The sequence below is a fragment of the Podarcis melisellensis genome (genome assembly GCF_964234715.1).
Source record: "Podarcis melisellensis genome assembly, chromosome: 5".
Taxonomy (NCBI): domain Eukaryota; kingdom Metazoa; phylum Chordata; class Lepidosauria; order Squamata; family Lacertidae; genus Podarcis; species Podarcis melisellensis.
The window spans coordinates 90632884-90654589 of record NC_138537.1 but is presented as its reverse complement, the minus strand read 5'-3'; the positions used below and the strand labels follow the sequence as shown (position 1 = coordinate 90654589).

General features: G+C 42.0%; 1 protein-coding gene across 1 annotated transcript in view; it reads left to right on the top strand.

Annotated features, from left to right (window-relative positions):
* CFAP99 (cilia and flagella associated protein 99) overlaps nucleotides 1–21706 on the top strand; it is a 33319-nt gene continuing 11613 nt past the window's right edge. The window contains exons 1-11 of the mRNA XM_081911923.1: nucleotides 1–107; nucleotides 1600–1730; nucleotides 4029–4173; nucleotides 4659–4753; nucleotides 9338–9450; nucleotides 13544–13712; nucleotides 14908–14988; nucleotides 16173–16244; nucleotides 17564–17617; nucleotides 18082–18170; nucleotides 20272–20476. Of these exons, the coding sequence (XP_081768049.1) occupies nucleotides 1617–1730; nucleotides 4029–4173; nucleotides 4659–4753; nucleotides 9338–9450; nucleotides 13544–13712; nucleotides 14908–14988; nucleotides 16173–16244; nucleotides 17564–17617; nucleotides 18082–18170; nucleotides 20272–20476 (1137 nt within the window). The 5' untranslated portion in view covers nucleotides 1–107; nucleotides 1600–1616. The remainder of the gene's footprint in view (nucleotides 108–1599; nucleotides 1731–4028; nucleotides 4174–4658; nucleotides 4754–9337; nucleotides 9451–13543; nucleotides 13713–14907; nucleotides 14989–16172; nucleotides 16245–17563; nucleotides 17618–18081; nucleotides 18171–20271; nucleotides 20477–21706) is intronic.

Here is a 21706-nt window from a genome sequence, read left to right as displayed (position 1 = left end):
CGCGAGGGCGGCCATTTTCTCTCGCTCGGGACGGGGAAAGCGTTTCTCTCTCTCTGCGGAAGGTGAGAGAAGCGGCGTCTCTCTCCATCTCTCGGGGCGTCGTCCAGGTGAGTGCCAGACTCACCTGCTGGATGCGGCCATTGGCCCAGCCAGCCCAGCCTCGCAGGAGCCCGTCGTAATGAAGCAGCCCAGGCGGGAGAGAAGCATTTCTCCATGAACTTCTATCAGGGCGCCAATTTGAATTTTAAATATATATATATATATTTTGGGGGGGTTGTCAGCTAAGCCCTGTCCCGCATAATGAATCACACAAACACCATTTCAATGGTCATCAACTTTTTTTGGGGGGGGGGGAGGGCAGCTTCCCCAAATATTTTATGGGGGGGGGGGCAAAGGGACCTCGACCCATAGCTGTCAACTTTCCCCTTTTCTTGCGAGGAATCCCATTCGGAATAAGGGAATTTCCCTTAAAGGGAAACGTTGACAGCTATGCCTGGGCCCCTAGGTGTGGGCTGCGAGGACTTCTGTCATGTTGCCTCTTCATCGCTTTTCCTAGTCTAAACCAAGTGGTTCCGAACCTTTTTTTGGCCATGCCTCACCTAAGCATCTCTAAAATCCTGATGACCCCCCCCCCACGACATATAATTCTTATTATTCAAAAAGTGAACTCCTATTCACGTGGAGGAAGCCTAAAAGGCCATAAACTTGGTCTAAACAAGCTTGAATTGCCCCCCTTAAAAATTAAATTGCCCCCCTGTTGGGAAGCACATCTGCAACTGTTCCTTACAAGGGAGTCACTCCAGCCCCTTGATGATTTTGGTGGCTTTTTTTCTGAAGCTTTTCCAGCTCCTCCTTGAGATGAGGAGACCAGAACTGTACGCAGTACTCCAAATAGGTCACCCCACAGATTTGGATAATTGGCATTATGATATTAACCGCCCCCCCCCCCCGCCCAATTTCTTTGTAGTGTGGAATTTGCCTTATTTTTTTTAATGGCCACCTCACACTGGGTCAGCATCTTCATTGAGCTATTTAGTATGACCTGGCATCATGAATGTGGAGTCTCAACTTAATATTTAGTGTGTAAATATTAAGTTGGAACTTCTGGCATATTCTGAGCTTCTATGCCCCAGTAAACCTTTTCAGTGGCATCCAGACCCACAGTGGTTCTATGCACAAGGACACCCAGGCAAGGAAACTATTATACCCCGTCCCCTGAAATCTGGGAGCAGGGGCTAGATACAACAGAGAGCGCATAGTTTAGGGCTTTTGAATTTTTATTTTTTTAACAATTGTGTTGTGAACTCAAGAGTACGTACTTCGAAATAAGCAAAGCGGCATTAAATAATTAAATGCATATTTTTGAAAAGAAAGAAATTGAAATGTCACAAAATGTATTTTAATAGTAATTGTAAAGAAACCTGGCATTTAGAATTCAACTCTGAAAGTTTTCCCTCTTATCTTTTCAAATACTACCTCCTCAGCATAAATCTCAGCATATACTAGTAGCAGCACTAGTGTATTCATGAAAAATAGTATTTATACTTAGATTAAACTGTAACTGATGACAATATATACCGTACATTTAATGATTTACAGGAATCTTGCATGTGAAGATGGCCAGCCAGCTGAAGCACATTGAAATTGTAGTCCAACAGCTTAATCGTTTCAATCCTGAAAATGAGAGTGTTGGGTATTTCTTGGATGAAACAGCTGCTAAAGCATTCCAGGTATGCAGAATCCTACTTCATCCTGCACAGTTTTCACATTTTAAATTGGCTTTCTTCCTTTCTTAGAACTAAACAAGATTAATCTTAATGTCACCAGATATCAAAATGCTTTAAGTGGATGGGGGGAGAAGTAGGAGCAAGCAAACGAGATCAAAATCCCATAGTGGTTGTGGTGGGGAATAATCTGAAATATCTGGCTTGGCATGTTGTTAGACTAGTCCTCTGAAATATTAAGTGCAAACACTTAAAGTTTGTTATTTTGAAGCCTCTAAATAAATGCATTAGTTATAGGTTGGATTTCCATTTAAACTAGTAAGAAGATTGTATGTCTCTACTTTAGAAGAAGGAAATTAATTTTAGGAATAGCACAAGAATATTGACATAAACAAGCCTGAGTGTGATGCATTAATGTATGCCCAGGTGTCAGTTGCTAGACTGTGGGATTTATCTTAGAAGCTCCACTTGGTTTGGGATGTATGCCAACCATCCTTATCTTCGTCTCTGCTACTTTATATGATGGAAAGATAAGCGGGGAGGCAGGAGCAGTGGGGGAAGAGATTCTTAAAAATAGGAGAAGTGTGGATTCCAAAGTGGACCTACGTCAAATCTACTCATTAATCTTGGAAGTGTGAATCAAGTGAGTCTGCTTTGGAAGCTGAATTTGCCAGATTCCTTTCCTATGCCTAATACGTTTACACAGAAATCTCATCCATTCACCTCTCCCCACATCATCTCTCTCCACAACTGCCATCAAGTGGGTGAAAGGAATAATGCTTCTGTTTCTTATCCCTATTCCATTTTTTCATCTGCTCTTTCCCCATAAATCTCCTCCTATTCTTCCCTGTTCCCCCTTTTCTGCCCATTAGCCTCCCTTCATCCTCTTCCAGCTCCTTAATATGCTTCAGAAGTGCTTCCTCCCTAGAACATGCGAGATCTTAATCCCAGACTGACTGACAACCTTCCTTCACAGAAAGAGGCTGGACTGCAAAGCTGGTTGTCAAACAAACCTTTGTCCCTTTAGCAGCTGGAACATTTGAGAGTTCAGTGGCAACACATTAGCTCACCCAACCATTGTCAGAGGCTTTTGTGCCACAAGCACAGAATGTTTGCATTGTTATTTTCCACCACTGCAGATGTTGCTGCAACAGGTCAGGGGTCGATAAAAAGCTTGACCTGGCCCACAGGCCTGAGATACCTTCTCTAAACCCTGACTTGTTGTCTTGATAATTCCTATTAGGAAGCTCAGATTTTGCTGTGAGGAACTGTAGTTCTTGATTAAATATCAAAATAGATGTATAATTTGGGAACATGTATGTGTTGTGCATGTGTGACAGTAAAATGCACCAGCTGTGGTTTCTTGCCTTAGCACAGGGGTCAGCAAACTTTGTCAGCAGGGTGCCGGTCCACTGTCCCTCAGACCTTGTGGGGGTCCACTGTCTCTCAGACCTTGTGGGGGTCCACTGTCCCTCAGACCTTTTGAGGGGAAAAATGAACAAATTCCTATGCCCCACAAATAACCCAGAGATGCATTTTAAATAAAAGCACACATTCTACTCATGTAAAAACACTAGGCAGGCCCCACAAATAACCCAGAGATGCATTTTAAATAAAATGACACATTCTACTCATGTAAAAACAAGCTGATTCCTGGACCATCCGCGGGCTGGAATAAGAAGGTGATTGGGTTGGATCCGGCCCCCAGGCCTTAGTTTGCCTACCCATGCCTTAGCACTATGAGATGAGGGGCACCAACACTTTGCAGAGATCTCACTTTGACAAGTATGAAATAAATTACGCAGCAACGGACTTCAGAGAGCAGCACATCATGACAAACCTCACTGTAGATTTTGTTATGGGACAAAAGGAATTGGTCCACCAGATGTTCCACTGTTACAGAAAATGGTTTAGAAAGAGCTACAACATAGAGCACAAGGTGGAATACAGGAAACACTCCTCTACACATAACATGATGTTTGTCCACTGCAAGAACTGGACCAACCTCTCTTTCAAAGTAATCTTGAACCAATGGCTGACCTCACCCAGGTAGTTATGCTGGAGAAACTCACGAGCACAGTGCATAACAAGGAGCTTCCTTTTCCAGCAAATTATTTGTGGGCTTCATCTTGTCAGAGACCTTGGATTGTTAGCTCTATGGAGTAGTGACTCAAGCCAGTGGCAGTCTTCGTATAGTTCCTTCCTTAATGGCCAATCCATGTTATCATTGGGCCGAGAAATGTGGTGTTTTGTTCCATGCATTGGACTTTGCTCCCCAAATTGTAATCAGTTTAATCTCTACAGGCTTTCAGTGTAACAGATGAAACCTTTTTGATGGCAACTTTATCTGGCTGTATAGAATATAAACCTCTGTTGGATGTGGTGGTCAATGCATTTTATACCAGAGATGGAAAACATTGCCTGTTGTCTGAGCATAATCTTTACGTTGGTAGGTATTATCTAATCAGAATATAATGATTTAGTGTTGGGTATTACATAATTACAATATAATGACATAGGAAATTTACACGGGGTTGTCATTATCATTTATTTGCAATCAACAGACTATATATATGTGTGTGTGTGTGTGTGTGTGTATATATATATACACACACACACACGTGTGCCATAGGTTCGCCACCACTGACTCAGAGCCTTTGGATAAGCATATTCTGCCTAAAATTGTGAGGCTGAGTCATGAAACCGCTAGACACACTGTAATGAGCTTGAGAAAAGCTGAACCAGAGAACTCCTTGCCACAAGGAAATCATTGTGGCAAAGAAGTTGGTAACTGGTGGGCCTCAGTAATTTTCATGTGACTCCTGGGGATCAAAAATTTGAGAACCCTTCTATATACTAAATTTGTAAAGTTATCAATTTTGTATCATTATCCATATTCATCTATAAAATACAAATCTATTTTGTTTCTGATAGTTGTTTGTTATTTGGCCACTTTTCAATTGGATGAACTTGGACTTCAGCAGTTCTCAAGAATGGTCAAGGCAGCAGATCCTGTTAAAATATGTAAGGTAAATAAAACTGATGTAGTTAAGCAATTGTTTTTTTTAAAAAAATCCAACATTTTTGTTATCCATTATGGGTTAACTGGTTCCCCCCAGTAATGTATTAAATTACATATCTGGACATCAATAATGAAAAAATGTCATTGTCAATCAACTAGACAAAGGTTGTCCACCATATAATTACTTGCCTCAGCAAATGGCAAGCTACCCCTCCTAGTGGTGCAGCAATAAAACTGCTGTCACATTTGCAAAGCTAAGCAGGGTCATTTATGGTTTCAGATTGGATGGGAGACTGTTCAGATTGCTGCATTGCAGAGGGTTCGACTAGAATCACTAGATGACACTTGGGATCCCTTTCCAATTCTATGATTCTAAACCAGATGGGTCGGATCCAAAGTTATTTGTCCACAAAAGGAAGGGCTTCTTCCATTCACAGAAGGGACTGAGATCCAGTGAAGACTGTTATTTTGTTGTTGGGATACTGCCAGGGAGACAAAGGCCATCACTGCCTTCACGTCGTCTCCGGACGATCTGTTGATCTCTGTAGTCACGCAGTATCTGGAATTAGCGGCACCAAGCCTCAGAAACATTCCTGCCACATTCCTGGGCTGGTGCACACTCTTTCAGCAGAGTTCACACAGCAAAAGTTGCACTCAGGAGAGTATCATTTAGAATGTTTATTCAGCGTTGATCAGAACAAAGAAAAACATGACCGACTGCTAGCGTGTTCTGGCGCAGAGAGAGAAAACGAAAGCAATAGCAAACTTAAAACATCCTGAGAAACAGGACATGCGCAGACTCTGTGACTCACAAGCCTGCTCTCTCTTAAGGTGGAACGGAAATATCCTAACATCCTCCCCCTTTCCGTGTAACCTGTAGTGCCTGTGGTTCACCCAATTGCAACTTCTGTACGTAAACCTTAAGTTGTTCTCTGTTAACAATCTTAGACAACAGTTCAGCAGGAATTTCATTTCCTGGCATGTAGGACACCTGAATCAGTCCTTTCTGAATACACTCCCTTGCACGATGTAGCTTAATCTGCAAGTACTTGGTTCTTTGCTTGCAACTCTCCGAGTTCAGCAAAGCCAAACAGGATCTATTGTCTTGATATACCTGTATAGGACATTTCACAGAAACCCCAATGTCCTTAAACAGTTGCATCAACCATTCACAATCCATGAGTGAAAATGACAGAGCATTGAGTTCTGCTTCACAGGAACTTAGGCTCACTGTTGTCTGCTTTTTGCACAACCAGTCAAACAGACAGTGGTTGTACATGTAGCACACTCCAGAAGTGCTTGTACCATCCGTGGTGTCACTTCCAAAACTTGCATCTGCAAAGATTTCAAGACCTCCAGTCTTCTGACTGGTGAACCTCAGCCTGTAGTGCATAGTCCCTTTCAAATAGCGGGCTATGCGCTTCAGAGCTTTCCAATCCTGAACAGTAGGATTGTTAGCATGTCTGCTAAGCAGGTTAGTGCTTACAGCAATGTCAGGTCTTGAGCATCTAGCAATGAAATTCAACTTGCCTAGAATGCATCTGTACAGCGTAGTGTCAGAGAACTCTTCAGCAGTACTATCTACCTGGTATCCCGTCACCATCGGCGTGTCTGCTGGGTTTGCATCAACCAAATTCAACCTGGTTAATACATCAGCAATTTTCTGTGTTTGGTGTACCAGAAAATTACCTGCTTGGTCCCTCTCCACCTGCAGAGAAAGATAGTTGGATACCTCACCAAGATCCTTCATGTCAAAGTGCTCCTTCAGCTGAGCTAGGGTGCTTTGGTAAAAAGCCTGATTCTTCCAAAACATCAGAAGATCATCAACAAAACATAAACAATACAGTTTGTTTTGCCCCTCCTCTTTGACAAACACACATGGATCAGCTTTGCCCTGGTGAAAACCTAGAGAAAGCAACGTCTCAGTGAGTTTTGTGTTCCAACACCTGGCACTCTGCTTGAGACCATATAAGGATTTCCGCAGTTTACAGACCATTCCCTTCTGTATCTGCATTCCATCAGGTGGAAGCATATACAGCTCCTCCCCCAGAATCCCGTACAAAAAAGCTGTATTAATGTCATGGTGAGAAACATGCAGTTTCTCCTCTGCAGCTATCTTGAGCATTAGCCGAATGCTCTCATATTTGACGGTGGGTGAGTAGGTCTCGTGGTAATCCTGTCCTGGTACCTGTGAAAAACCTCTGGCAACCAACCTGGCTTTGTGTCTGACAACCTTGCCATTCTGGTCTGTCTTGGCCTTGAAGACCCATTTGCTGCCAACCAGTCTCATTCCTGGGACTACCGGTACCAATTCCCAAGTTTGGTTCCTGTTCAAGGAATCAACTTCAGCCTTCATGGCATTAAGCCAAGGCTCAGCATCTTTAGAGGTCAACTCCTGAACCTCTTTGAAGCTTGAAGGTTCCCACACCTTCTCTGAGCTACTAAGAACAGCTGTTGCTGTCTTAGCAAACTCATCAGCAAACCTCTTTGGAGGTCTGCCTTTGGTGGCCCTCTCAGATCTGCGAACCAGACGTAAGTCTTCTGGACTCATCTCCTCCTTCTTAGGAGAAAAGTGACCAATGGTGAACAGTGGTTCTTCCAGTTCATTGTCAGACGCATCAGATGGTCTGACTGAGGCCTTTGCGCTCTTGTAGTCTGCTGTGTCATCACTGTCACTGACAGCAGCAGCAGCGCCACCAACTGAACTGGAATCCGAACTCTGATCATCATCATCATCCTCATCCTCAGCTTTCTCAACATCATCTGTCTTTTCCCCATCACCTTCATCCTCCTCTGGGTAACTCTGGAAAATTCCCACATTTTCCCCCCACTTAGGATTGTACTCAACACTCTTGGTGAACTTAATGGATTTAGAGTTAGTCAGTGCAACACAACAAGAATCAACACTAGACATAACAGCATTGTCATCATAAGTTATACAGAATAAACCATCCATAAACTTTGCATGCAAAAAGTCCTCTTTGCCTTTCCTGATGACACAGACGCTCCTCTTGAAGGAAATCTCAAAACCACGCCCAGTCAGCTGTGGGACGCTCAGTAGATTGTCCTTGGCTCCAGGTACAAAAAGCACATTACTTATGGTTGTATGCAAACTTGCAAGTTTAACAGTCCCTTCTCCTGCAATTTGCAACGTCCTTCCATCAGCCAGGTGGATCTCTCCTTCTTGAGGTGTAAAGGAGATAAACAGGTGCCTATCCTTTGTTAAATGGCGCGTGCACCCTGAGTCCACAACAAACTTGGCTTTAGCCCTTGGAGTAGTCTTTGCAGCAAGCAAAACCTTGTTTTCACCAAGCGTTGGATTGTTCACCCACTAATAGGGAACGTGAGCTGGGGTTAGACCGTCGTGAGACAGGTTAGTTTTACCCTACTGATGATGTGTTGTTGCGATCGTAATCCTGCTCAGTACGAGAGGAACCGCAGGTTCAGACCTTTGGTGTATGTGCTTGGCTGAGGAGCCAATGGGGCGAAGCTACCATCTGTGGGATTATGACTGAACGCCTCTAAGTCAGAATCCCCCCTAAACGTAACGATACCGCGGCGCAGCGGAAGCGTGCTGGGCCCATAACCTGTTGTTGGGATACTGCCAGGGAGACAAAGGCCATCACTGCCTTCACGTCGTCTCCGGACGATCTGTTGATCTCTGTAGTCACGCAGTATCTGGAATTAGCGGCACCAAGCCTCAGAAACATTCCTGCCACATTCCTGGGCTGGTGCACACTCTTTCAGCAGAGTTCACACAGCAAAAGTTGCACTCAGGAGAGTATCATTTAGAATGTTTATTCAGCGTTGATCAGAACAAAGAAAAACATGACCGACTGCTAGCGTGTTCTGGCGCAGAGAGAGAAAACGAAAGCAATAGCAAACTTAAAACATCCTGAGAAACAGGACATGCGCAGACTCTGTGACTCACAAGCCTGCTCTCTCTTAAGGTGGAACGGAAATATCCTAACAATTTTCAGTTCCCCCTGCAGCCTTCCCGTCTCCTCCCATATTCTGTACTTTCTGCTAGCCTAGTGAAACAGATTTCTATTACACAGGGGACTGCAGGAAGAAGTAGAAATCAGCTAAAATTGCCTCTCAACTTCTTCTAGATATTTAATTATTTGTTTAATATATTGCCCAATACCCTCAGGTCTCAGGGTGGTTCACAGGATAAAATCAGAATAGAAAACCACAAAGTACACAATCAAAATAAAAACAACAACCCAATAACCCCCCACCCCTGATAATTCTCAATCTAACCCTGTGGTTGCAGGATATTCAGTAATCTCAACAGAATTCAAATAGACATAGGAACGGATGTGGACTGGATGCAGTCAGTGCTTTTTTTCCTAAAAAAATGTTTAGGGGTACTCTCATTTTCCTACTCATATTGAAATACTGCCCCTCAATGAGGCCAAACTTAGATTCACAAAATGTTTAGGGGTATGCATACACCTGCGCCCCCCCCCGAAAAAAGCACTGGATGCAGTTATTAGGACAAACAAAGTACAATATCTGACCCAATGTTTAAGGTGGCTACTGGGTTTTCTCTGATTTTAATTCCTTAACTAAAGCAAATTCTTTTTAGTTCCTTAGATTTTTTTTCGATGTTATAAATTTGCACACATGGATAAAAGATGAATGGAACCAGATATATGATTCTGCCTATGTAAAAGAAAACTGGATCGAACCATTGCTAAGGTAAGCAATAATCAGTGCAGTCCCATTCGTGTTAAATCAGAAGTGAGTCTCATTATGTCTGATGGTGATTACTCCCAGAAAGTGGCATAGGATTGCAGTTTGTCTGTTAATAAATGAATGATAATTAATTATCTTAAGCATCACTTGCACCCCAAAAAATCCAGTTCACCGTGGTTAGTTTATAATTTATATATTTATTTGTGAGGAGGCTGAACTGTTTGTATTACCAAGACTTGGGTAAGCAAACAGGGTGGAATTGGTCTTACCTGGGTACTTGATGCATCATCAGGGCAGATTTGAGGAGCAGGGTGGGGCTGTAGTCTGTAGGAATTCCATCTCTCTTCCAGTCTGCTTAAGTTGGGATCTAGTGTGTCTGTACTGGGAAGTCAGGACAGATTAGGGACTCTGTCAGTTTACTACCTGCCCTGGTGTCCAGTTGTCTTCCTGCCTGAGCCAACAGAGGTGGTCTCAGATGTGGTCTTGAGACTCCCAGACTGTTGGTTCTGGAGAACTTCAGCATACATGCCTAGTCCACTAAATCTGAGGTGTCTCAGAATTTCATGGCCACCATAACAACCATGGGTCTGTCCCAATATCATGTGGCAGTCCTCAGCATAGTTGTCAACCGTCCCTTCTTTGGCGGGAAACTCCCTTATCCCAGCGCCGTGTCCCGCTGCTGTCCCGGATTGATGATGTCCCTTAAATGTCCCGGGTTTCAAAGGAAGCAGCTCCTCCCCCTCCCTCCCTGCCGGCCAGGGAGGAGGGAGGCTCCAACTGTGTTGCTTGGCTGCATTGCTCACCCAATAAGGAGTCTAAGAACGACTGGGGGGTGGAGCTTGCATGCCTTGTGCCGATCAAATCGGCCGCGTTGCCTGGGGACTCGCCTTTGCTCAGCGCTTCCCAGCGGAGAGGCGACGGTGGTTTTCCTTGCTGCATCCCCTTTGCCGGGTTGCTGCGCTGTGGGAACCACCGCTTGAGGCTTCGTTTGGCTGCTGGCTGGGCTTTCTGCCTTTGGCTCGGAGGGGCTCAGAAGCTGAACATACCTGTGACCAGAAAATCCCTTATTCTGGCTGCTGATCCCTTATTTTCGAAGCTGCTGGCCCCTTATTTTCAAATCTGTAAGTTGACAGCTATGGTCCTCAGCCCTCATCTGATTTTCTCAACCAGGTAGAAAGAGGATGATCTGAAAATGCAACAGGTGAGATCACATCCTGCTGAGATTTAGGGAAGTTTTTAATGACTGATGTTTTAATGTATTTTTAATCTTTGTTGGAAGCTGCCCAGAGTGGCTGGGGAAACCCAGCCAGATGGGCAGAGTATAAATAAATTATTATTATTATTATTATTATTATTATTATTATTATTATTATTATTATTATGGCTTCAGGCATTTTCCCCCTCCTCAGACGTGGAGGCCCTGATAGAATTATCTACCCTCGGAGGTTAATGGAGGCAGTTGGTTTCCAGACAGCTCTGTAGGATTTTCCATCTGATGTGACTGGCAGTCCTGTCAAATCCCAGGATGACCCATGGAATATACAGCTGATTTAGGCCACTGACATAGTCATCCTTAGGCACCCTTTCTGACTTGCCTGCTTGTTTTATTCCAAAGTTTAGGGCAATGAAACAAGCTGGGCAGTGGCTTGAACGCAAGTGGATGAAAACTCAAGACGAACGAGCCTCCTCATTGTTAGAGAAGAAGAACTTAGTTGTTTCCATTGCATTTTCACTATGCCACCCAGTGGAGTTTTTCTAGGTAGTAATGAGGCATTTTACGTTACGGCAGGTGGAACAGACAGTGGCCTGCTTTCACTTTGAAAAACATTTTGAAGATAAAATTGCTTGGACCCTTCATGAGTTTGATTAGGTTATCATCACAAGTGAATCTCAAGAAGTCTCTAGAGTGCAGTCTAGTCCTGTTTTGTTGCCAAAATTTCAGTAGTGGTGACTCAAGGACAAGGAACTTGGACTAGTATGGGAAACTGTGGCTCCTTGCCCCTTATGGCTGATAAAAGCTAGCAAGGAGGTTTGGGTCAGGGAGCCTATAGAAAATGGTCCTTTTGGGTCTAAGAGAGCTAGGAAGCAGGGTTCATTGAATCCGCTTTGCTGGAGGCCCAGCTCCATCAGGCACCTCCTGGGAGCCTTTTTGCCTGAAGAGCAGGTACAAATGCTCAAAGTAAATAAAGTAAAGGCAGCAGTGGTAAGGACATGCCTTCTAAATCCATAAATTTAAATTAATATTGTCCATTTCCTGGGCAGGATTTTTGAGTGGGTGGTCACTAACTAGCTCCAGGCTTTCTTGGATGTAACTGATTTTTTAAGCTCCATTTCAATCAGAATTCAGCCCTGGTTTTGCCATGGAAGCTGCCTTGGCTACCTCTGTGTTGTTGAGCATTTTTAGGAATTCATATTTTATTTTGTTTTTACATTTTCTGGCTTTTAATGGATTTTACCTGATTTGTATTCTATCTCTTTAACTTGCTTTTAAACCTTTGTGTATAGCAACTAACAAATGTAATGCGTAATAACAATAATAATAACTAATAATAAGCAAGGAAAACAAAAGTTATTCAGAATAAAACGTAAATATGGGACTTTATTAGTGACCCAAAACAAGCAGAAGCAGAAACCTTGAACATTGAAGTTGTGAACAGTACAAACCTATGCATATTTATTTATTTAGTAACTGTGTTCCATAGAGCTTACTCCCAGGTAAGTGTGCCTAGGAAAGCAGCCTAAGTAACTATAGTGCATTGGCCATCTTGCTTTGCCATACAGGAAGTGTCTGAGGCACTGTGGTTTCCGCATCAGTTCAGTGCTGCATGACCTTTTCTCTGTAAACCTCTTGTTATTAAGGTTCTTAGGAACAGGGGAAGCTGCCTTATACCACGTCAGACTATCGGATCCTCTAGCTAAGTGTTGTTTTAGACTTACAGGCAGATTTATCTTGTATCTGTGTTTTAAACAATAATAACAATCCAATATGTTTTTTACTCGCTCTGTCCATTTTGATTTGTAATTTAGATTCCAAGCTACTCCGTATAAAATACAGCTCTGTGCCTCTGGGTTCACTCTTCTAGGGAATTTAGTTATAACTTGCTCCCCTTTGGGCAGAATTAGATGTTTTTTTAAGGCACAGGAGTGTATTAAACCAAGTGTATTAAACCTCCCAAATGGCAGACATATAGGTCCAGGGGTTGTTATGGGGAAAGTAAAAGGGATTCACTTTTCTCTGTAATCCATATTATGGAGGGCAAACCCTTCCTTCTTTAGGCCAACTAAAACTCTTAAATTCATATTCGTTTTATGTATTTGAGGGGAGGGGAGCGGTGGGTTGTCTCTTGTACTTTCCTACCTTAAAATAATTAAGAAGTGACCGAGTGGTGTGTATTCTTGTTTGTACATTTTAAAAAAGATTAGCAGCTTCAGATTGGTGTTTTTTGGTGTTGAGAGAAGATATCTTCCAATAGATGTTACAAGATGAGGCTGCCCTTTATACGGCCTGCTGGATTCTCTGATGGGTAGCAGGGAGACCTCACTATCTTGCTGTTGGGTAGTATAGCATCACAGGTACTTCCCAGAGTCCAATTGGTGCATTCCATTGGAAATGGTATGTTGAGGAAATGTGGATCTCAACATCGAATACTTGAAACTGTACTTCCCAAAAATTTACTACAAATTGGGTCATTCAGGCCACATATGATATGGTCATGGATTTCATAAAACTGGAAGACATTCTATATTAATGTTTATACTACCCTCAACCTAAAGGACAGGGTAAATAAAATTTTAAAAGGCATTGGGGAAAACTGTATAGAGTTTATATTTACCAAAGTTAACAGGCATAAAGAGACTTGATTTTAACCATGTCAGACTGTTTCTCCACCTAACTCAGATGGCTTCAGCTCTCAAGGCAGAAGTGTTTCACATGACCTGATTCTTTTAACTGGAGGTTCCAGGAATTTAACCTGGAAACTTCTACATACAAAAAATGTACTTCCCACTGAACTGTGATTCCTCCCTTCCATAGTCTGTTAGAAAATAATATAAGATAAAAAATGAAAATAAGGTTATATATTCTTTTTGTTTGAAGATGGCAGCCCAAAATGAAACAACTGATTGATCAGCTTGATGACAGATCAATTAAATGCACTGCTACAGCGTCAAAGACAACTGAACCAAAGGCGTTTAACTTGACAGTCCCTAATCCACGAGCTATTATGGTTCCTGAGCTAATTCCACCAGTAGAAAAAACGAAGCCTGTGAGTGCTGCTTTTTTACCAAAGAAAGTTTGTCTGATTTCTGATAATATCTGAACCCTAAATAAATTAACAGACTCTAAAAGACAAGCCTCAGTTGAAGAAAGCGCTACGTATTAATTATTGAAGATGAATCCTATAAAAATCTTGTTTTTATGTAGGGCAGTATCATTGGGCCATTGGGCCTTGCCAGAGCTACCTGCAGCTGCGGTGGTCCCCAGTGGGTCTCCCTGTGGCAGACCCTATTGAGCCTCCCTGGGCCATATGTGTACACGCCAGGTGCCCCCAAAGTTTGGCGGTACCCAGCACCTATACTTTTTCATAATACTATAATTGGGACTGGAAGTAGATCCAGAAAAGAAAGTATACCAGATGTGCTGGTGGCCACAGCTTTAAAAGAAGATTAAACAAATCCATGAATGATCATGGAGCTCTCAATGTCTACTTGTCACAATGACTATATGGAAACTGTAGATTCGAAGACAATATGCCACTGAACAGGGTGGATAAAAATCAATGATTTTATATATATATATATATAAATTGTTTTTTTAAATTTAAATCAGATTTTTTTAAAATTTAAATTGGATTTTTAAAATAAAATGCTTTTGAGGGGAAAATCTTTCTAAAGATAGTTATCCATTTAAGTTACATTACAGTCCAAAGGCTATTCATCAGGAAATAAGGATTCATTTTAAGTTTTTCATGTGTGCTAAAACTCAGTCTAAGTTTTTTAAAAATTGTTTAACCACATCAGTTAACAAATATGGATACATATGCTATAATGATATTGTTTTAGTTCAATAAATTGTTATTAAGGAAATTCTTATTTTTTTCCTTCCAATAAAGCACAGCAGAAAAGTTGTCCAGATATAAACAGTTAACTTATGAAACATCGCAATAATTTCCTAATTATATGTCTATGTATTTCTCATAGTATAACCAAATCAGTAATTTTTGATATAACTGTAAAAACTACTCTGAAAAATTATTATTCCAAAAATGAAACCGTCAACCAAGCAATTGGTTAGGCATTGTCAAAAACAGGGTGCTGGACTAGATATGCCTTTGGTCTAAATCAGCAGGGGTATTCTTTAGTTCTAAAGCAAACTGTTGAAATATATGTTATTCAAATCCTTCCAAACCTCTTTGTTACCTAGTACTTTCTAACTCTAAATTATTGCTTTTGTGTGCCTAGGTTCCTAAAAGTACTTATAAACCCCAAAAACTGAAGCAGCAGCTAGAAGGAATTAAACTGAAGAATCGTCGCAAAGCAGAGGCAAGTTCAGTATTGTCTCTTTATAATCTATTTAGGGCTTGTCCGCACTGCTGCTTGCCCCACCACTTTCCTTCAGGGGAAACTGAACGTCAAGCAGGTTTTCTGTGGCTTGACATTTGCTCCAATTCAGCGGCGAAGAGCAGAAAAGAGTGGGGCAGTTGGAAAACCACTTGTGATTCAAGGACCCGACCCCCGCTTGGGAATAATAAAGACACGTGGACACAATATATAAGGTTAATGCGCTAGAAAAGGCCACAACTTTATTGATTACAGCATGTGAGAGGTATTGGTTTAGGCATTGGAAAATCACAAATATGACTCCACCCACTCGGAGAGGGGTGAGTCTGAAGAGGGTTAACCACCATTAGGGGGAGTCTGTTGATGCAAACACAACTATAAGCTCTCCCCTGATGTCACTGGGGGTCGTGCCATGGCCCCCCGCCCCACAGGGCATCGGACAGGATCCACGACCGCCTGATTCCTTTAACGGAATACCCATAAGTGAAGGGGTAGGCGATGGTCACACCTTGCCCTTCCATACACCATCAACACATTCCAATGCCTAACCGCCAAATACCAAGAAAGTTGTGACGATTGCTACGAGGTAGGCGAAAAAAACCAAAAGGCCGGTGCCAATTTGCCAATTGGAAAAAAACTCCTACCAGGCCCCCTAGGCAACCCGGGTGACCAACCATGGGTCCATAGCAAGGTCAAGCGAGAAGCTACGCCCTAAAGGGAGTGGTGGGTGGGTGACTCGAGGGAAATCGGAGTGCAATGGCGGGGAGAACTGGCGTGGCCGCATTTGAGCGGCTAAACCACACTCCCGCACTGTCACCCTATTGGGTGCCCATCCGGGGGCGAGCCGCACCAGCGACAATGGCAGGGCATGGGGCACGCACAAATAACCATGGATTTGCAATAAAAATGATGTCTCAGGGGACCTTTAGACACTCTACTTTGCATCTTCAATGCATCCCAGTCCTCTACCCTGGATGCATTTGATCTACTCTCCCCACAAACTGTTAAACCTTTTCATCCCTAGCTTACCATTAATATCTTCATTGATGTTTTCACACAGCCAAACATCCACTTTAACGTTATCTTCTCTTTCTCCACCAGCTGCGCCCCCACTGCACAAAGTGGGGAAAGGTATCATGTTACTAAAATTATCGTGTCCCCTTTAGGAACTGCTGCTGGAAGCAAATGTTAACCAGTTCTCCTGTGCAGCCCCCAAACCTGGATGTCACTGTGGTGCTGTAAGTAAAATCAGCATGAATATACATATTCAGTAGTGTGGGAATGAATAATAAGTCTGCCTCTAGTATTGGGATGTTAGGATCAATCATTTTATTGAGATTTCCTTGTTGAGATCATAATATTGAACTGCAGTTTTTGTATTGACTATTAAAACAACACAACTAGTATAGAAGAATGACATACGGTGTAATCCTTACTTGCAGTGGCGTAGCGTGGGTTGTCAGCACCCGGGGCAAGGCAAGTAATTTGCACCCCCTAACCCGTGGATTTGTGCCCCCTAACCCATGGATTTGCGCCCCCTAACCCGTGGATTTGCGCCCCCTATCCCCTAACCCCCAGATGTTGCGCCCAGTGCGGCCGGCCCCCCCTGCACCCCCCACGCTACGCCACTGCTTACTTGGATTGCAGCTATGAGCCAGTTAGTTCCTACCACACATCTCATTGGGGCCACAAGCTCACTAAGTGGCCTAGGCAAGATATTTCTACCCCAGCCTCAATCCCACCTCCTTGGCCTGTAATAGTGGGGGGAAGGATATGACTCTGGGCCACCTTATTGGGTTGTTGCAAACATTGCATAAATAATGTAACCTACCACACATTCCCCATCCTGTCATAACCCTAAGTAAGCAAATTGAAGGCTTTCTGGGGAGAGGAAGATGGGGCACTTTGCTTCTCCAGCTAGGGTTTCTTTCTTGCCCTTCCTGATCTATCTGCTGCCACATTTCCAAGCTATCATTTAGGCACCAGGCAAAAGCATTTGTTTCCCCAGGCTTTCAAGAACTGCTGATGTTACCCTTTTAAATTTACCAGAGTGTGATTTTGCTGTCTATTAAACATTTGAGTGGGCTGCCAGTGCTTTAGTTCTTTTGAACTTGCTATATTAGTATAGTATAGTATTAGTAGCATCAGTGTTATTTTTCTTACTACTCTGTTAGTTACCATCGGGACATAAATTTATGGAGAATGTGCGCGATAGAACTTACGTAAAATAAATAAAAACAACAACAACAAAAATTCCTTCCAGTAGCACCTTAAAGACCAACTAAGTTAGTTCTTGGTATGAGCTTTCGTGTGCATGCACACTTCTTCAGATACACTGAAACACTGTGCATGCACACGAAAGCTCATACCAAGAACTAACTTAGTTGGTCTTTAAGGTGCTACTGGAAGGAATTTTTTTTGTTTGTTTTGACTATGGCAGACCAACACGGCTACCTATCTGTAACTGTAAAATAAATAAATACTGACTTTTCGTATTCAGAGGCAATATACCACTAAGTGAAATAATTATTATATTTATATTATATTATATTTTTAGGGTATAATTCAGACTGTTCCGGAGACCTTTCAAGCTCAGAAGATCCAAGGGGAGGTGAGCAACTTGTTTGATTATGTTATCCTGATGTTCCAACCAGCAGGAAATAAGAGGTAAAATTTCAGATTTGGTATAAAAGTTAATAGTTCTGCAATTGAGTGCACACCTCTCTTTAATAATTAAATATCTTAGTTAGGTAAGAATCCCAGTTTTAATGATATTTTCCTTGTCCATCATACCCTTAGCTCAGTGTAATACATGGGGGATGTTGAAGTGTTCAGAATACAAATTAAGGTATTACATTAACCATTTGAAGTCCTTAAAAAGTTCTTTAGAATTTTATTGGCTGGTTTTATTGGCTGAATATCAGCTGTGGATTCAAACTTTCAGCACCATTTATTAAAGCTTTTCTAAACTGCCTTTATTATATTTAAATCATTCCAAGATTTGTTACTGCTTTTGTAATTCTTTTTATATTGCTTTTTGTAATTCTCTTATTTATGTGCTAAATTTCCTGGCAGATTGACAACGTACCTGTGAAACTAAACACAACAGCAATCTTAAGAGAAGGTGTCCTTTACCAACGAAAAGTGGAGCAGGAGCTTAATAGGTACTTTTTACTCCTTGGCTGCTTCTGTTTGTGAATATGCATTAACTGAAAGATGTCACAGAATCATAGAATTGTAGAGTTGGACGGTACCTCAAGGGTCATGTAGTCCACACCCCTGTAATTCTGGAATCTCAGCATTGCATCAAAGTGAATTAATCAGTTGTTCTTAATATAATTATTCGCTTCTTTTCCAAACGTTCATGAAAGATTCCAGAAGCCAGCTCATCAGAAGCTTGTTACTTCATCAGGTGATGACAAGGCCAGAGCCCTGCCTGAGGAGAAGGCATACTAAAAATATGCCATACAGTTCTCTACAGTCCAGCCCAAATTTGGGGTGGTGAAGGACTGCAATGCAGGCCTCTTAAATAGTGCTTTACTGGTAATACAGTACAAAACAAATCAGTATTTCAAATCACTGTACCCCAAGATCACACTGCTGAAATACAATCATTTATTTTCCAAAACAAAGTTAAATAGGTATATGCAGCCATGACTTGATAGAAGTTTATATAATTATCTGTATAAAATTATAGAGATAATAGAAAGCTCTCTCTTTCATAGTACAGTATTACGAGTTCCAGACAAATGACATTGACTGACAGTATGTTTATTATTTTTTAATTTCTAACGCTGTATTGTTTTTAATACTTGATTGGGAGCCACCCAGAGTGGCTGGGGAAACTCAGCCAGATGGGCGGGGTATAAATAATAAATTATTATTATTATTATTATTATTAACCGCTTTATATTTTTAATAAAAATCTCAAAGCGTTTTACAGCATTTTAAATCAATAAAACATTAGCCCTGCGATGTTCCTCCGGCCTCATGAGGAGCCTCTTCAGTAGGGCTGGTGAGTGTAGGTTGAGGCCAGGCAAAAGGAATGATTTCAAGCAATACCTGGAATCCACTAGTGCAAGATTGGTGGTGACCAGGAACCTAGACAGCTTTAAAAAAAGGGATTAGTTAGGGACATTTATGGAGGAAAGCTCTATCAAATATTTGCAGAATAGACACATGTACAGAAGTGGGATACCTGTGGACTGGCTACTGGAGACAAAGAACATGTGAATGCAATTGTTCCTGCCCTACTTAGGAGCTGACCACTGCTGAAAACAGAATGCTTCATTAGATGAATGAAATAAAAACTAACTGAAGCAAAGACTTCAACAGAGACCTTGTAGCAATTACCGTATTTTTCGCTCCATAAGACACACTTTTTTCTTCCTAAAAAGTGAGGGGAAATGTCTGTGCATCTTATGGAGTGAATGTGTGGTCCCTGGAGCCGAATTTCCCAGGGGCAAAAAGCAGATCGTGCTTTTTTTTTTTTTTTAAAGAGGGAAGTGGGTGTGGAAACAAAGGCACTAATCAGCAAGCGATCGGGGAGGGAGATAAGGGATGCTATCAATAAAGGAGGCTGCCTGGGAGGGGGGAGGCAAAAACAGCAAACATGCAAAGAGTGGAAACAGGAAGACTAAATCAATGAGGAGAGAAATTAGAAGAAAAGGAGGAGTAAAAAACTGCTCTAGCTAAGGAAAAGACACTAAGGCAAACAAGAGGGAAGGGAGTGTTGAAAGGAAGCAGCTGATCGGTGGGATCGGGAGAGAGATCAGGGACGCTAGCGGAGGCTGCCTGGGAGGGGGGAGGTAAAAGCCCATGGATCCTCAGGATTTTTACATTGGGTCACCCCAAAATCACCATCAGATCACATAGCATGTCCATGGCTACAGCCTGCACCCAAAAAATCATACATCCACTGTTTCGTTTAGAATATTTTTTCTTGTTTTCCTCCTCTAAAAACTATGTGCGTCTTATGGTCAGGTGCATCTTATGGAGCGAAAAATACGGTACTATAAATTTATGAATGGGTTTTTTATTTTCACTACTCATGAACTCTGAGGTAATGTTTTCAGTGAGTTCTTTACCATAGTCCCAAAATCTTCCCAAGGTAGCCACAGACCAGTTCAGGCACCCTGATTTTAATTTTAATTTTTTTTTGCCTCATTTAAACTCACTTACTATGTTGCTATGTAATGCCATGTTCACCTTGACAGCTCTACTCTGTTCAGTTCCTCAGAGCAGCCTGTTTTCTTTTTCTTACAGGATTGAACAGCTTTTACGAGGGGCTCGGGATCCTTCTGAATTTCTGGATTGGCAAAAAGAAATGTATGAGAGAGAGTTGAACCAAAAGCTGGCAGAAGCAGAATGTAAGAGGCTGCAAGGACAGCTAAGCCACGAGGAGGCCATTCTTGCACGTCAGAATCGCATTCTGGAAAACCATAGAAAAGCTGAGCGGAAGAGGGAAGAGGTACTCTATTAGTATACTGTTCGTATTTTATCTTGCCGCGACTCCTGTGTATGGGTATGTTCAGTGGCAAAATGAGGGAGAGGGTGTGGAGAAGAGGCAAAGTCCACATCGAGAGACAACAACGATTTCAAAAAGGAGTGGGAACCATCTATAAACTATATAAAAAGACAGTATAAAAATTTGGACCCATTGGCAGGTTTTGACTAAACTTTCGCAACTATATAAGAGGTAAAACCAGCAGGGTACAGAATTTGTTTAATAAATCCATAAGGAAATACGGGGGAAGCCAAAGAGGGGGGAGGGGAGAAATATGGATATATAAATTGTTCAATTAAGATTTGTGGAAAATTTCTACACCATGTTGGACCAACTTCCTTTATCTGCCTTTTTAATGCTGATGTCAGTACTGTTTGTGAGGCAGTGGGGGTCATCACACAAGATTAGTTTTACAAGGAGTGCATCTGCCATCATGCCCAATCAATAAAGCGCATATCAATAATCAATATCAATATCGAGCATCATTTGCCACTCAGCGGCTACCTTGTAGAACATGATGCAGTCTACAGCCTCAGAAACAATACCGGTATCAGAATTAAAGAAATGGACAAAGGAGATCCAAGAATGTCATAATAAAGTTGTTAGCCTTTAAGGTACAACAGTAATCTTTGCCGATTTTGCTGCAGCAGTTTAACCCAGGTAATCTTCAGCCAGGTGTAGGGAAATGATTAAAATCAGGTTTGTTTCTTTATCTGTAGCTCTAACAATCTCAGGTTTAGGGCTTTCGTTCAGATTTGAAAGAGTAAAGAATGCTTAGCATTTTTCCAGAGGCAAATTGAGGACTATAAGTTGAGGCCTTTTATGATTGAATATAGAAAAAGGTCAGATTTTGAGGATCGGAGCCCTGCTTGGACTGGAGAAGGAAAGTTGGATAGACCCTTCTATGCAGGGATTTACTGACCTTTGGGTCCTGGATTTGGGTCAGGAGGTGATTGGAGTTGTGGGGGCCTTTGGATTTGGAGGAACTTTGAAACATGTCTTGAAATATTATATGGACCTTGGTTTTAACTATGGAGAGTTGGTTGACCTGTCGAGAAGGAATAAAAGCATTGTTAGGTTGGATTCTCCCCGAGACCTGCTCTTCAGCATTAAAGAATATGAAGAAGACCTGCAGAAGGGACTTGGAAAAGCGTTAAGAGCCTCGGACAGAAGATCTCCAGGTTGATGAACTAT